Source organism: Atta colombica, unplaced genomic scaffold, assembly GCF_001594045.1.
Source record: "Atta colombica isolate Treedump-2 unplaced genomic scaffold, Acol1.0 scaffold56, whole genome shotgun sequence".
Lineage (NCBI taxonomy): Eukaryota > Metazoa > Arthropoda > Insecta > Hymenoptera > Formicidae > Atta > Atta colombica.
Genome location: NW_017259546.1, coordinates 754,787 through 770,247, shown reverse-complemented (window position 1 = coordinate 770,247; position 15,461 = coordinate 754,787). Strand labels below are relative to the sequence as shown.

Sequence of the window (15,461 nt, the reverse complement as noted above, 5' to 3'; positions counted from 1 at the left end):
TATAAAACTAATAAAATGCCATTTTAATATAGTTTAATGTAGTATATTTTAATTTAATTTAATATTTTAATTTAATAAATGCTTAATTTAATGAGGAATTTAAAAATGTATGCGAAAAATGTGCCAAAACTTTTATTCACCTTTATCATTTAACAAAGTTTAATTACAACTTTTTGAGTGATATTTATCATAAAAACAAGTGAAACATAGGCTTATTTTATCATGCATATTATATTTTTAAAATAACATTACATTTTTAATGTCTTTAAGATTCGCGGTGCGCAACATTTAAGATCATCGATATCCTAAACATTAAAGACGATCCGGTCTTCGACGATCGCATCGTCAAAATTGACTCATACGTACACCCCATTCGCCAACATTCGGGTGCAGCGAGAAAAGAATACCCATACAGCAACAGGATTTGTTACACACTGCCGTACGAAAGCTTTTTGTACATCGAGGGAAAACTGACGAAGAACAAAGTGGAAGAACAGGATGCTAATGTGGCATAGAGAAATAATTGCGTCGCATTCATATTCAATGAGATTCGATGTGAACTCAATAATATGAAGATCAACTGTTACAAAAACGTGGGCACAACAAGCACGCTCAGAAACTTATGTTACAATGTCATCCGATAAAAGCGTGATTCTGCGAAATGTTAGGATGCGCAGACTGCGGACTTTAATTTCTGTGTACTGCTCTACGTACGTACTGCTGAGATTTTGCGAAGATTGCAAACGCGTGGTGATTTATCAACGCTCGTCACGAATTGATTTTAATACGAGCGCGCAACGACAACAATCGTCTGAAGGGAGGGCGACAGAGCCAACGCTCGAATTATTCAAAGTACAGTGCCGCATGTGTTATTGAGTGACATAAATAAGCTATCGATGCTGCACGCTTTGGAAAGCGGACGATATCTAAGCATGACTTTTCGCTCATGGGATCTATACGAGTTTCTGCTCTTGCAGAACACACAACTAAGCATATTTGGGCCATCAAGACGGCTACTCAGCTCGGGAAGCCGGGCTACGTCATTTTCGCTATGCGATAAATAGGTCGAAAAAAACGTCATGTTCAAGGATATAAGTCGATTCGACGACTACAAATCAACTAATGCGAACTCTACCTGAATTCGGAATGTTATCCGTACGACTTGAATCTGGATTTTGATAAAAACAGATGTGCGATTCTATACGACTTGTATGCGCATTTCTGCAAGGGCTACTACGGATATGAATATCTTGAGTCGAGTCTTACCTTTACAACTTTTTTATGTAATAGCTCGTTTTTGATCATCGACTGTTCTCGACAGAACGAATCGGTCAAGATTGGCATTGTGGACGTGTGATTAGACTTTAAATATAAGAAGAACGTGCCCGCAAATACAACAGCCTATTGTATCATCATATACAATCGTGTAGTTCAGTATAATCCATTGGCCAACGTTGTGCGCAAAATTACCTAAGTGCACCTCCGACACGGTATAAAATCTACGATACGCCGCAATTGATCGCAGTCTTCTCGACAACATGCCCGTGCCAACGTTCGTGGCTCTGCAAGGATTCATCATTAACAAGAAATTTATCGTAAAGGAAGTGGCGGTGCTGAAAAAGGGGACTGTTCTCACGCATTACATTTTTACGAGCCCCGTGCCATGGAAATTTTTGACAAGATCTGACAGGTCTTGCGACAATCTTCCTGATTAATTACTTATCATCATGGATTGCGATGAGAGCATGAGATGGGCCCGTACAACGAGGCTAAACGCTTGACGGCTGTTGTATTTGAAGATGATGCTGTCGTATACGTTAAGGGACGCGAGAAACGTGGTTGTGGAACTTGCTTCTGGACGATTAGCAAGAACGTATGTACAACGAGACTTTGGATGCGTTTTACGAAGACATGAAATCTTTATTTAAATGTTACTAATATTATACGATGCGGACAACATGTTAAGAATTGCGCGTTACAAAATGTATTGAAAATATATAACTCGTAGTTGCAAAAGAAAATAAAAATACGTTAATGTATTTATTATGTATTTCATTTCTCTTCCTTTGTAATACATGTACGTATGTGTACGCAAGTTCATATATATATACGTTCATACATAAACATATATACATATACATACTCATGCATACGTTTATATGTATGGTACGTTCATACGTATGTATAAATGTGTGTACAAACGTATATATGAACGTTATATGTATGAACGTAAATGTATTAGGTGTACAACTTTGCTTCTGCCGTTTTCTTATAGATGGCTTTAGCGGTAAGTGGTGGTCGAAATAAATAGACGTCATACAATAAACTTGGGCATCTGTCAACATAACCCCATAGAAACATTAGTCGATTTGTGTCTGCATCATAAAGTTATTCTCGATTGAAAATGTCAGTTTACGAGCCAAATTCTCGTCATTTGCGGGAGGTTTTAATTTTTTGCTTCAATATGAAGAAATCTGCGGCTGAGGCTCATCGAATGCTCTCAAATACTTATGGTGAGGTCACTATTAGTGAAAGAACGTGTCATGAGTGGTTTCAACGCTTCAAGAACGGTGATTTTGACGTCCAAGGTCATGCTCTGTATTTGATGGGACCAGCTCGGCGTAGTGTATTATGAACTGTTAAAACTGAAACAATCACAGGCGATCGGTATTGAACTCAATTGATGCGTTTGATCCGAGCATTGAAAGACAAACGGCCGCAATACAACGAGAGACACGATAAAATGATTTTGCAGCATGACAATGCTCGACCCCATGTTGTGAAAGTAGACATACTTGGAAACGTTGAAATGGGAAGTCCTACCCCACTCGCCGTATTCTCCAGACGTTGCTCCCTCTGACTATCACTTGTTTCGATCAATGGCACACGGCCTGGCTGACTAGCACTTTCGGTCTTATGAAATAAAAAATTGGATCGATTCGTGGATAGTCTCAAAAGATGACCAGTTTTTTCGACGCGGGATTCGTACGCTACCCGAAAGATGGGAGAAAGTAGTGGCCAGCGATGGACAATACTTTGAATCATAAATGTATAGCAGTTTTTTACAATAAAGCCTCGAATTTCGGAAAAAAACGGAAGCAAAGTTGTACATCTAATATGTATAAACTTGATAAACATACCATAATGCGTACAAAGACGTGATAAAAGCGATACGATCAAAATTCTTGGGAAAAGGGGGAAGGCCTGCCTCCCCTCTTTGATTCCAAAAGTATTACCATATATATCACAATTTATATGGATACAATCTTGCGATATGTAGAACATATCGCTTGTATGAACGGTTGAAAAAATGTATTTCGCTAAAGACAGTAACGCATACGACGTGAAGAAGGAATATAACATGTAAGTTTCGTTTATTTGTATACGTTTATATACAAAAGAAACGTTTTTAACATTATGTATGTACACAGTACGGAGCATCGCGCGGTATGTTTACTGAGCAGACATTACGAATTTGAATACGGACATTTTTGGAAATTGGAATCAACGTTGATCCACTGAGTTACGTGGAAATCATTGCGGACATGAACTGTCGCTGTCTTGCGAAACATGGAAGGGCCTCTACGAGCAGCGATGGAATATTTACAAAATGCTGCAAAACGAATACAAGAACAAGTTTATAAACATTGAACTGTTAATCGTCAGAATTTGCAAAACGATTCGCTAAACGATTTTTTGCTACGCTCGTACGTACGTCTCAATTCTTCGTTCGTATGCATTATGAAACGTACGATGACTAAAATGACGCCGTATGTTTGACTTTAATGGATTTATTGATGTAATGTTCGAATGATTAGCCCGATTCATCGATATAGTTGATGTCAAGTATATGCGATTCTCCAATATCACGTCTGACAATGCTATATGCGATAGCGATATTTTCAATGGATATCAGCTCGTCAAGTGCGAGCTATTGGCTTCAGTTTTTAATACGTACGAAAAAAAAATGCGCTCTTTCTTCCTCCCGTTGCGCTCTCTTTTCTTCTTTTGCACGATTTTATTAAATAGATATTTGTTTTTTACGATTTTTTAATAATATGATTTAATAATACTATATTTTAATAATACTCGGCAATAATTTTAATTTAGCAACAGATAATATGTTTAGTTATACAAATGGTCAATGGTTTCTAATTATCGAATCATTATTAAAACTGTTATTGAGTAACTATCGAATTAAAATATATATATATTTATTAAACTATTATATACATACTACTGAACAAGAATCTATCATTATTGATAGACTCTTAATTATAGGGACAGGAGAAAAAAATTAAAATGCATTTTTAAAAAATCTCATACTTTATTTTTTAAACTTGATATATTTTTTTCTGGCGTTACGACCTCCCCCCCCCCCTCCACCAGTTGTATATTTTAAATTATACATTCTGTAACGCACAATTTTTAACATGTTTTCCACATCGTACAGTATTAGCAACATCTAGTCAAAAGAAAACTTGTGTAAAAATACGTTTTATAGATTCATTTAAATTTCTCAATTTAGAAAAATTAGAATTTTTTAATCTCAGCGCGGAGGATTCGATTTTCTCATACGTAAAGATATATTTCCGTACGAGTAAGTTCACTATGTCGAAAAATTAGAAGATACATGTTTACCTCTGTGCGAATCGTTTTAGTTCGTTAACGGACAACACTGTATCCGAGAATGATTACGCGCATGCCATAAATGTAGCAGCGATTCTCCATTCGAATCCTCGGTGAATATAGTGACATGCACTTAAAAACAGATTGTTGGCCGATATTTTTAAGAATTTTCGCAACAGTTGCATCAGTTATGGACTCGATTCCGCGTATTATTACACACTACCAGGTTTTACGTGGGACATGATGTTGAAACATATTCGCGTCAATTTCAAACTTCTTACTGACGTTGACATGATTTTATTCATCGAATATGTTTGAGTTCAAACAGATACGCACAGGCCAACAAGTACAGTCGTACGATCCATCGAAACCGTTAACGTATCTAACAATCTATACGGTTGGGCAATGTGTCAACCATTGCCATACGCTGATTTTTGCTGAGTCGACGATGTAGATAATTTTGACGTTACGAATCGCAACAGATTCACCGACGGGTTACGTTCTCGAGATAGACTTGGAGTATTCGCAATATCTCCATGATGCGCATTTCGATTTCTGTCTAACGCGCGAGAAATCACCCAGCAAATGAGAGAAGAAGCTCCTCATGACATTGTATGATAAAAAGCGGTCACGGTCTCCGCATTACAAAAATCCATCGTATACTGCAATTCGTGCAATCTCTGTGGCTTCGCGAGTACAACGAACTCAATACAAATTTTAGAAAAGAATGAATTCGAGAAAAACTTATTCAAATTAATGAATAACGCGGTTTTCGGCAAGATCATGGAGAATGTGCGTAACTATATTTATATTAATGTGCAATACGTAATGCGTTGAGATGGGAGATACGATGTAGATGCAATGATCGTGAAATCAAACTTTCACAGAAGTGTTTTTTCTAGGAACCTAGAAAAAACACTTCTGTGAAACTTTTCTAGGAACCTGGTCGCAATAAAAATGCAGAAACTCGAGATGAAGTTCGACAAACCAATATATCAAATATCATGAGTATGTGTATCCTCCGATATATCAAAAACGTGTTTGTACGAATTTCACCACGAATACATGTTATCGCTCTTTCATGAAAAATTATGTATACCGACACAGATAGCCTTATTTATCACATTGAGTGAGACAATTTACGCTGTTATGAAACGCGATATCAATAGATTCGATACGAGCGATCGACAGTGCTTACGACGTTCTGCTAGTATTATAATATTACGTGAATAAAAAAAAAAATTTTCATTTGCATTACTACATATGTATTTTCTCTTATTCCCTTCATCTGCCTTGATGCGCTAGTAAAAAATCGTATTGAAAAAATGGCGTCATAAAAAAAGGGACTTTTACTCTATTGATTCGTTTTTTCCTTTTTTTTTTCGATATCATGTTCGCGTTCCGACATCGTCGCACGCTCTATTTTTCTTTAATATGTGAGGTCTTGTTATCTATGTATTTTTGGGGAGAATGGTAGAACGACGACGGGCGGTGGCGACAGCGGTGGCGGCGGTGGCGGTAAGCAGTGACGGACGGCGGCGGCAGATGACGAAAAAAATACGCATAGCGGAATGTCATCATGTTTACATAACCAATCGACCGCGGTCCTATGTAAACAGCAATGCCGCCGGGCCCTTCCCGCGCCTTCCTTTCTCCTCTTTTTCGCACCTACGAGTATCCCCCGAGCCTTCCCCCACGCTCCGCGCCCCCTATAGCCTCATAAGTTAGAATTCCCCTGTGGAAGAGTGCCGCTTAATTAAGGAGGTTCCATAAATTAAAAAAAAGTATATTACTCTTTATTCAACTTTATACACCATGTACAGAGGTACTTATTTATTGTCCTGCAACGCGTGTAAGGTATGCGTGCGTACATGCGTGCGTGCGTGCGTGCATGCGTGCGTGTTTTCTATTTATATTTCTTCTTCGGAGTCCTCAGAATCGATTCTGAAAAGCTGGCGTGTCAACCACGGGTTGATCCTTCTCTTCGTCCTTCGTCCCGGTGTCCTCCGTCATATAGGAGTTGCTGGCAGGGGACTGATCGGCGGCTCGATTTTCCACTTCCGCAAGTTCTTAGGCAGTGGCTGCAATGGTGCTGATAGCAATAAGATGCTTGTGGATGGAAATTCGCCGTCTCGAATCCTTGACGGGGATTCTTTCGGGAGCTCTAGTAGTCATCAGCCTCTATGGGGGGAGAGTAATATCCTAATCGAGCGGCTATTCTGTTTTCTCTGTCAATCTTCCCTCTGAGGATATGCGAGGGGGACCGATCCCGACGATGCTTTCGTGGCAATTTGTATACCTCTTGTTGGGGGCGGGAAGTAAATACTGCAGAAGCCTAAATGGGACATGCTCTGCTTCGCAAAGGCTCGAGGGTGAGCTCGTTTTGCGAAGTGAAATGCAAAGGAAATGCTCTTGGAATAGGAGCTCGCTTTGCAAAGCAACCGAACAAGAACCCAAGCCTAACAAGAACTCAAAAAGCGTTCGTTTTGTCAGGTTACACACAGAAGAATGCTCTGTCACCAGAATAGAAACTCTTGACGGAACTCACCTGAGTGAAGACCTCCCGCAGAGTCATACTTCTAGGAATGATGAATCATTCTTGCGCGCGGGTTGCTGCTATGCCTCTTGCGGCGGCGGTCGGAACTCGTGCCAGGCAGGCACTCTGTCAGTGTCGCAAGTTGCGGCATCAGGCGAGCGACTCAGGAGCGGCGCGATCGCACGTCCGCCCCGACGACTCGATTAGTGGTGTTTTAAGCCGTCACACTCTCTATTCAACTATTTATTTTTACGTCTATTTTTACGTCTACTTTTGGTGTACATTTACCGAATTTTATTACGCAAATAAGAAATGCTATCGTTTTCATACTACTTCCATACTACTATACTACTATACTACATACTACTATATTAGATAGCTTGGCGCGTTTTTTTTTTAAATGGTTTCCCCAGTAGGCCTAATCCACTCTGTCTTTACACTTCTAATGTAACAACTGCTCGAACTGCAAGGAACTGCCTTCCTTGCACTTGCAAGCAAAGTTCGACTCTCCAAGAAATTTGCCGCGTTGCGCAGTGCGTCCGGAGTGATGGTTTGAAAGGCCGCTATGATTTCATCACGTACCTCATTCTGCGTACCATCACGTTTGTGCTCGACTGCAGCTTTGACATAGCCCCAGACGAAGTAATCGAGCACATTCAAATTTGGTGAACGTGTTGGCCAAACGATCGGATCACCCCGATCATTTATCTGGAAAACATTCATCCAGAATCTTCTGCATTCTGCGAGAATAATGTGCGGAGCTCCATTGTATTGAAAAATCAGCGTTTCCCGCTCTCGGAGAGGAATGTCATCTAAGAGAATCGGTAACTAACTCTCAATGAAGTCAGCATATGTTCTTCCATTGAAGTGTGTCGGAAATAAGTATGGAAATACGATCTGAAAATAGCCCATCGAAACATTACAGAAACAAGGCAGCAGAAAAAATTTCTTAATTCGCAAGAATATTTACCATTCTGTTAGCTAATACTCCTGCTCACACATTGATCGATCACCAATATTGGAAGATGCATTGTCGAATAGCGTGCGGATTCTCTTCTTGTCAAAGCAAGAAATTATGAGAATTGAACATGCCGTTCGGCGTGAATGTAGCCTCGTCTGTCTGTAAAATAAGATTGGAAAATGAAGCATTTCACCGACATTGTGCGAGGAATCCTGCGCAAGTTTTATTAATGAATATTAGTATATGGTAAAAGTACTATAAATATGAAAGAAAAATTGGTATAAAAAAATCAAAATTTCTGCATAAAAATTGATACACTGTATCTCATCCCGTGCTAAAAGTTGTTGCACACGTTGAAAATGCAATCCATTTTCCTTTAAAACACGCTGCACCGTTCGTAGTACATCGACTTATACACGTGGTGTACAACTTATACGGGGTACACTGTTTTGAAGATTTTCTTCAATTATTTGCATAATTCGCTCGTCGTCATTACAATGCAATGTTACAGTTTTGATGCACTGCGAGATTTCCTGTTTGTATCGCGCGTTGGAAACACTCCGTTATTGTGCGTCTTAATGGGTGACGATTTAGAAATCGTTCCGCGCACATACGCTCCGCAGCGAGAGCATTTTATGGACAGACGAGGCTACATTCACGCCGAACGGCGTGTTCAATTCTCATAATTTCTTGCTCTGACAAGAAGAGAATCCGCACACTATTCGACAGTGCGCTTTTCAATATCGGTAATTGATCAATGTGTGGGCAGGAGTATTTACTAACAAAATGGTAAATATTCTTGTGAATTAAGAAATTTTTCCGCTGCTTTGTAACGTTTCGATGAGCTATTTTCATATACTTATTTCCGGCACACCTCAATGGAAGAACATATGATTTCATTGAGAGTTAGTTACCGATTTTCTTGGATGACATTCCTCTTCGAGAGCGGGAAACGCTGATTTCCAGCACGATGGAGTGATGGTTCCCGCGCATTATTTTCGCAGAGTACGAGAAATTCTGGATGAATGTTTTCCAGACAGATGGATTGATCGGGATGATCCGATCATTTGGCCAGCACGCTCACTAGATTTGAATGTGCTCGATTACTACTTCGTCTGGGGTTATGTCAAAGCTGCAGTCGAGCACAAACGATGATGAAATGATACCCAGAATGAGGTACGTGATGAAATCATAGCGATCTTTCAAATCATCACTTCGGACTCACTGTGCAACGCGGTAAATTTCTTAAAGGGTCGAACTTTGTTTGCAAGTGCAAAGAAGGCATTTAGAGCAGTTGTTACATTAGAAGTGTAAGGACAGAGTGGATTAGGCCTACTAGGAAAAACCATTAAAAAAAAATGCGCCAAGCTATCTATCTCAAGATGGTGTGGAAACGATAACGTTTCCTATCTGCCTAAAAAAAACCAAAAGTAAAAGTAAAAATGATTCTGTGAATTTACAAAATCAATGCAAAATGAATCACTAACAGTATTCACAATTCTAATTTTTTTTTTCTTATCGTATCGTACTTTGCCGTATTGCAAATTCGCGATTGATCCTCCTTATTTGCCTCTGAAAGTATTATATATTATAACACACAAATAAAATTAAAGGCTCATTGTCTTCCAAAAATAAATAATATTCAATAGAGTATAATGATCATAACAAGATTTTTTAGAAAAGCATTTTAAAGCTTAAAGTCTACTTTCGAGATAGATAATTAATATTTCGATCTCTCTGATTTTTACAAAGTTGTAGGAATGTACATGGAGAGCCGTCAAATCTAAAAATTTTGTATAGAGTATCACTTTACAAAGTTCCATGACCTAAATTAAAAATCGCAAACAAATTTTGTTTACAGCGTTCGAAAGAGTGAATCCTTATTTTTAATTTGCTTCTCTGTGTATTCTTACGATTTTTTTTTTATCAAATTATTCAACATTGAAATGAAAAGATTCATTTTCGCTTCAATATTGAATAAGTCAATGAGAAAATGTTATACAATGCTTAACGAAAATGTTATACAATGCTTAACGAAAAAATTAAGGGTAAAGATTCACTCTTTCAAACGCTGTAAACAGAATTTATTTGCGATTTTTAATTCAGGTCATGAAACTTTGTAAAGTATGTACAAAATTGTTAGAGATTTGAAGGCTATCCCTATAGCTTTGTAAAAAATTAATTAGATCGAAATATCAATTAATCGGCCTCGAAAATAGAGACTTCAAGTTTTAAAATACTTTTTTAAAAATCTCGTTATTATTATTTTTGACGAAGTCAAAGCATATACTCTCTTGAACATTATCTATTTTTAGAGGACATAGTGATCCTTCAATTCTTTGTGTAGTGTATTTATAACATCAAATTCTTTTATCGTTTCTTATCATTTTCTTTTTCATGAAACGTGAAAATCTATTATTTTTAATATGTACGATTAATTCTTCTTTCATAAATGTCTTATTAGAGAATTACGATATACATGAAATAATTATTATGCATAATATGCTACGCTTTTTATAATAATACGAGAAAAACATATACTTTTAAATTATGATGAGCCGCCCACGATGATTAATTATATCTCGAGCACAATGCTATGTCAAATATCGTTGATACGATTAACAATAAAAAACTTTTTTGGTAATTATGCGATAGTGAGCTTAGAATTTTTACTATCGTAAGTACACTGTTAATTATGACAGATTTTCAGTGATTTTTTATTTATACATAGAAAGAGAGATTCCAATAAAATGAAACATTATGTCTTTATTGATATTTTATCGTGTTCCGATGAAATCATACTCTCCTAACAGGAAATGATAGAGAATGGTGGAGAATATTATTTTCGGATATTATTTCTTTCGGATTTTTTCTTAAAATTTTTTCCTTCCGAGATTTAAAGAAGCGACAGATTACGATAGAATTAATTAGATTTTCCGTAGATTTCCATAGGTTTCATCGTTTTCTCTTTTTCGATATTTTTATTCATCGAAGTTTATTATGGTTTGTATTTGTCTTATTTTTGCAGTGTTATTATTACATATGTAATGTAATCGCGAATGTGCGTAAGCGGCCAAAAGACTCGATGCGAGTCTTTTGGTGCGGTGCGATAAGACGTGTGAGCGGCGATGCCAGGCGCTAAGCAGCGGCGCGCTTCCTCTTTTATCTCTCCAACGCGCTGTCGGCGCAGCCTATGTTTGAAAAAGTGACTATACCTCGAGCGGCCGGAACGTTTCTATCGGCGCGCTCTCATTAGTACAATTGCAAACATTAATATTAGGTGTATAACTTTGCTTCCGCCGTTTTTTTCCGAAATTCGAGGCTTTATTGTAAAAAACTGGTTATACATTTATGATTCAAAGTATTGTCCATCGCTGGCCACTACTTTCTCCCATCTTTCGGGTAGCGTACGAATCCCGCGTCGAAAAAACTGGTCATCTTTTGAGGCTATCCACGAATCGATCCAATTTTTTACTTCTTCATAAGACCGGAAGTGCTGGTCAGCCAGGCCGTGTGCCATTGATCGAAACAAGTGATAGTCAGAGGGAGCAACGTCTGGAGAATACGGCGGGTGGGATAGGACTTCCCATTTCAACGTTTCCAAGTATGTCTTGACCACTTTCGCAACATGGGGTCGAGCATTGTCATGCTGCAAAATCATTTTATCGTGTCTCTCGTTGTATTGCGGCCGTTTGTCTTTCAATGCTCGGATCAAACGCATCAATTGAGTTCAATACCGATCGCCTGTGATTGTTTCAGTTTTAACAGTTCATAATACACTACGCCGAGCTGGTCCCATCAAATACAGAGCATGACCTTGGACGTCAAAATCACCGTTCTTGAAGCGTTGAAACCACTCATGACACGTTCTTTCACTAATAGTGACCTCACCATAAGTATTTGAGAGCATTCGATGAGCCTCAGCCGCAGATTTCTTCATATTGAAGCAAAAAATTAAAACCTCCCGCAAATGACGAGAATTTGGCTCGTAAACTGACATTTTCAATCGAGAATAACTTTATGATGCAGACACAAATCGTCTAATGTTTCTATGGGGTTATGTTGACAGATGCCCAAGTTTATTGTATGACTATTTATTTCGACCACCACTTACCGCTAAAGCCATCTATAGGAAAACGGCGGAAGCAAAGTTGTACCTAATATCTCGATTATTATTGCGAATATCGTTAAAGGATTTTTATGTTTATTTATTTCTATCTTCCTGTGGATGATAGAAGAAGACTACACTGTGTTAGAATTACTTAGTGATTTTGGAAAATTAAATAATTTAGTGGGACTAAATGAATATTGATTTAATGTTGTTAATATATTAATTACGCATTAGTTCAAAATTGTTGACCCAACATATTAACAACTTTATTTTCCAACAAACAATTAAATTGTATTTTGTAAAAAATGTTTCTTCTAAAATTTATGTGCAATTAAAGTAACTAAATATTTAAGCTTCTCATATACTTCGATTAATGATGAATTGAATCAGTCTTATTTAATATATTTGTCTGATATAAACATTATATCTGATATAAATGTAGTTGAATCTGTGACAGTATCCAAATAAATGTATGATGCTGTTAACTGATTTTTTGAAGACTTCCAAATGATAGTAGTCCTGTCAATTAAATAAAATTGAATCATTTTCGTTAACCAACATTGAACAATTTATTAAGTGGACTATGGTTAAGTTTAATTGAATAAAAAGTTGTTGCATTAACCATATCTTGTTTAACTTGAATGATCTTATATTATTTTTCCGTATTGGGTTAGGTTAGGGAAAAAGTTCGTGGCGATTTTTTAGTAAAATTAAAGAAAAAAATTAAGAAAAAAAAAAATTTTTTCTTAGAGTATTGAAATCAATTTATTTAAACCAAATATGCTCCATTATTTTCTATAATATTTTGCCATTTTTGAGGCAGAGCCATAATTCCATCACGATAGAACTTCTGTGGTTTCTGATCGAAAAACTGCTTCAAGTGATTTTCATAGGCCTCTTTTGAAGCTAGCTTTACACCATTAAGAGAGTTCTGCAGAGACCTAAACAAATGATAGTCTGAGGGTGCTATGTCAGGACTATACGATGGATGCATTAAAACTTCCCAGCCAAGCTCTCGCAATTTTTGGCGAGTCATCAAAGATGTGTGTAGTCGAGCGTTGTCGTGATGGAAGACGACACCTCTCCTATTGATTAATTCTGGCCGCTTCCTCTCAATTGTTGTAATCTCTGTAGTTGTTCACAGTAGAGTTCGGAATTAATTGTTTGATTGGACGATAACAGCTCAATGAACGATTCCCTTCCTTCTCACCACACACATAAAATCACCTTCTTCCTCGTCAATCCAGGTTTTGCGATTGCTTGCGCCTTCTCTCCTTTCTTTATCCACGATCTTTTTCTAGTTGGATTGTCGTAGGTGATCCATTTTTCATCACCAGTTATCATTCTCTTCAGAAATGGCTCAATTTCATTCTGTTTCAGTAGCGTATCACAAATGTTAATTCGGTCCATCATGTTCCTAACACTCAACTTGTGAGGAACCCAAACATCGAGCTTCTTTTTGTATCCAGCTTTGTGTAAATGATTTAAACTTTTTTGTAGTCGATGTCTAGTTCCCTGGCAATCTCCACAGTGCTCACATGCTTATCACTCGACTTTTACCATGATTTCATCGGACTTTTCAGTGATTGGTCGACCGGAGCGAGGTTCATCTTTCACATCGAAATTTCCAGCACGAAAGCGAGCGAACCATTTCCTTGCTGCTGATTTTGATAGAGTATCTTCACCGTAAATAGCGCAAATTTTTTCACAAGCCTGTGCAGCATTCTTGCCTTTATCGTAGTGATGCTGCAAAATGTAACGAATTTTTTCCTTATTTATTTCCATTTTCAAAATAAAATAACTTTTGATCCACTTCATCGATTTCAATCTTTTTCGGCTCAAAACAAAGGTTAAAATGTCACTTTTTAAACGCACGTCTAGTGTTGCCGATGCGATTAGTAGTTGCTGACTGCTGAGCATTTAATGCCATCTAGCGGCAGAAACGCCACGAACTTTTTCCCAACAGATGATATTGATTAAAAATTGACAAGTTTAGCATTTTAAGATGCCGTAAATGAAAAAAATATTTATTTCGTTAACAAAAATATCAGAAGTATTTCAAAAAACGTTAATTTTGATACCTTTAACTTCATTTTTTTCAAAAACCTGATGTGATAGAGCAATTTCATTGATGGATTTATGTTTAGTATCTTTCATTCAAACAACAGAAAAAAGTCTTAAAACGTGTTATTAAATATCGGCCTGTGTTATTAAATAAAAAATGTAATAAAATGTAATTGTTATAATGTCAAATAATTATAATAATATATTAATTGTTACACAATTGTATAAGTAAAACGTATAGAAAAAAAATTATATTATACGATAACGAATAAAAATCAATTTAATTTAAAAAATTAACTTACAAAAGAAGTCATGAATATTTGAGACGTTTATATTGATGTTTGTATTGTCCGAACAGATTGCTAGAAAGACGAAACATAAAATCTCGGTAAATGCAAAGTTGGAGAACCTTGAAGAACGGTTGAAGATGATGCGAAATCACGGCAGCGACTTGGCCGTACGGCGTGATTTTAATCAGAAACTGCTCACTGAGCATTCGGTTCAGTTGGAGACTGAGGATCATCTATATCGTTTGAGCGGTAATACCGAATCATTATTGCGTCAAGAGACGCACGAATTCGAAAAGGAATGGATGGATGTAAATCGTAGAGTATCAAGTGTGGAGAAAGAATTGATTAAAGTGATGAGGAAATTGACCGAGGCGAAAGAAATGGTCCAATTCGACGAAAACAGCTTACACAAGTGGGAAGAGATGCTTGCGCGGAAGAACGAGGATAGTCAATTGATAGAAGATTACATGAAGCAGGATACGCAAAAGTACAAAGTACGTGTATATAACAATTATGATTTATGAAATAAATATATATCAAAGATAATCAGGAATGCGTATATTTAATTTCTAGCTAAGCATTATAAGAAATTATTTCAATTAATACTAGTATAGATAAATATTCAATTTCATCTTTTTATTTTATTTGTTCTTTATTTTATTGGAAAAATACAGGATAGAATGGAAAAATGCCAAAAATCATTCTATCAGACACTTTGTCAAATAATTAAAATCAAATAATCAAATATTAAAATTTATATTTAATTTAGATTCTTACTTACAATTAGTCTATATTGACACACACACACACACACACACACACACACACACACACACACACACACACACACACACACACACACACACACAC

The 15,461-nt window shown here is 37.0% G+C and overlaps 1 protein-coding gene across 2 annotated transcripts in view; it reads left to right on the top strand.

Moving 5' to 3' along the window:
- The window catches only part of LOC108692028 (coiled-coil domain-containing protein 39), a 121,482-nt gene that overhangs the window by 52,221 nt on the left and 53,800 nt on the right, over window positions 1–15,461 (top strand). For both annotated transcript variants that reach the window (XM_018200123.1, XM_018200124.1), the window contains exon 2: window positions 14,660–15,085. In XM_018200123.1, the coding sequence (XP_018055612.1) occupies window positions 14,660–15,085 (426 nt within the window). The remainder of the gene's footprint in view (window positions 1–14,659; window positions 15,086–15,461) is intronic.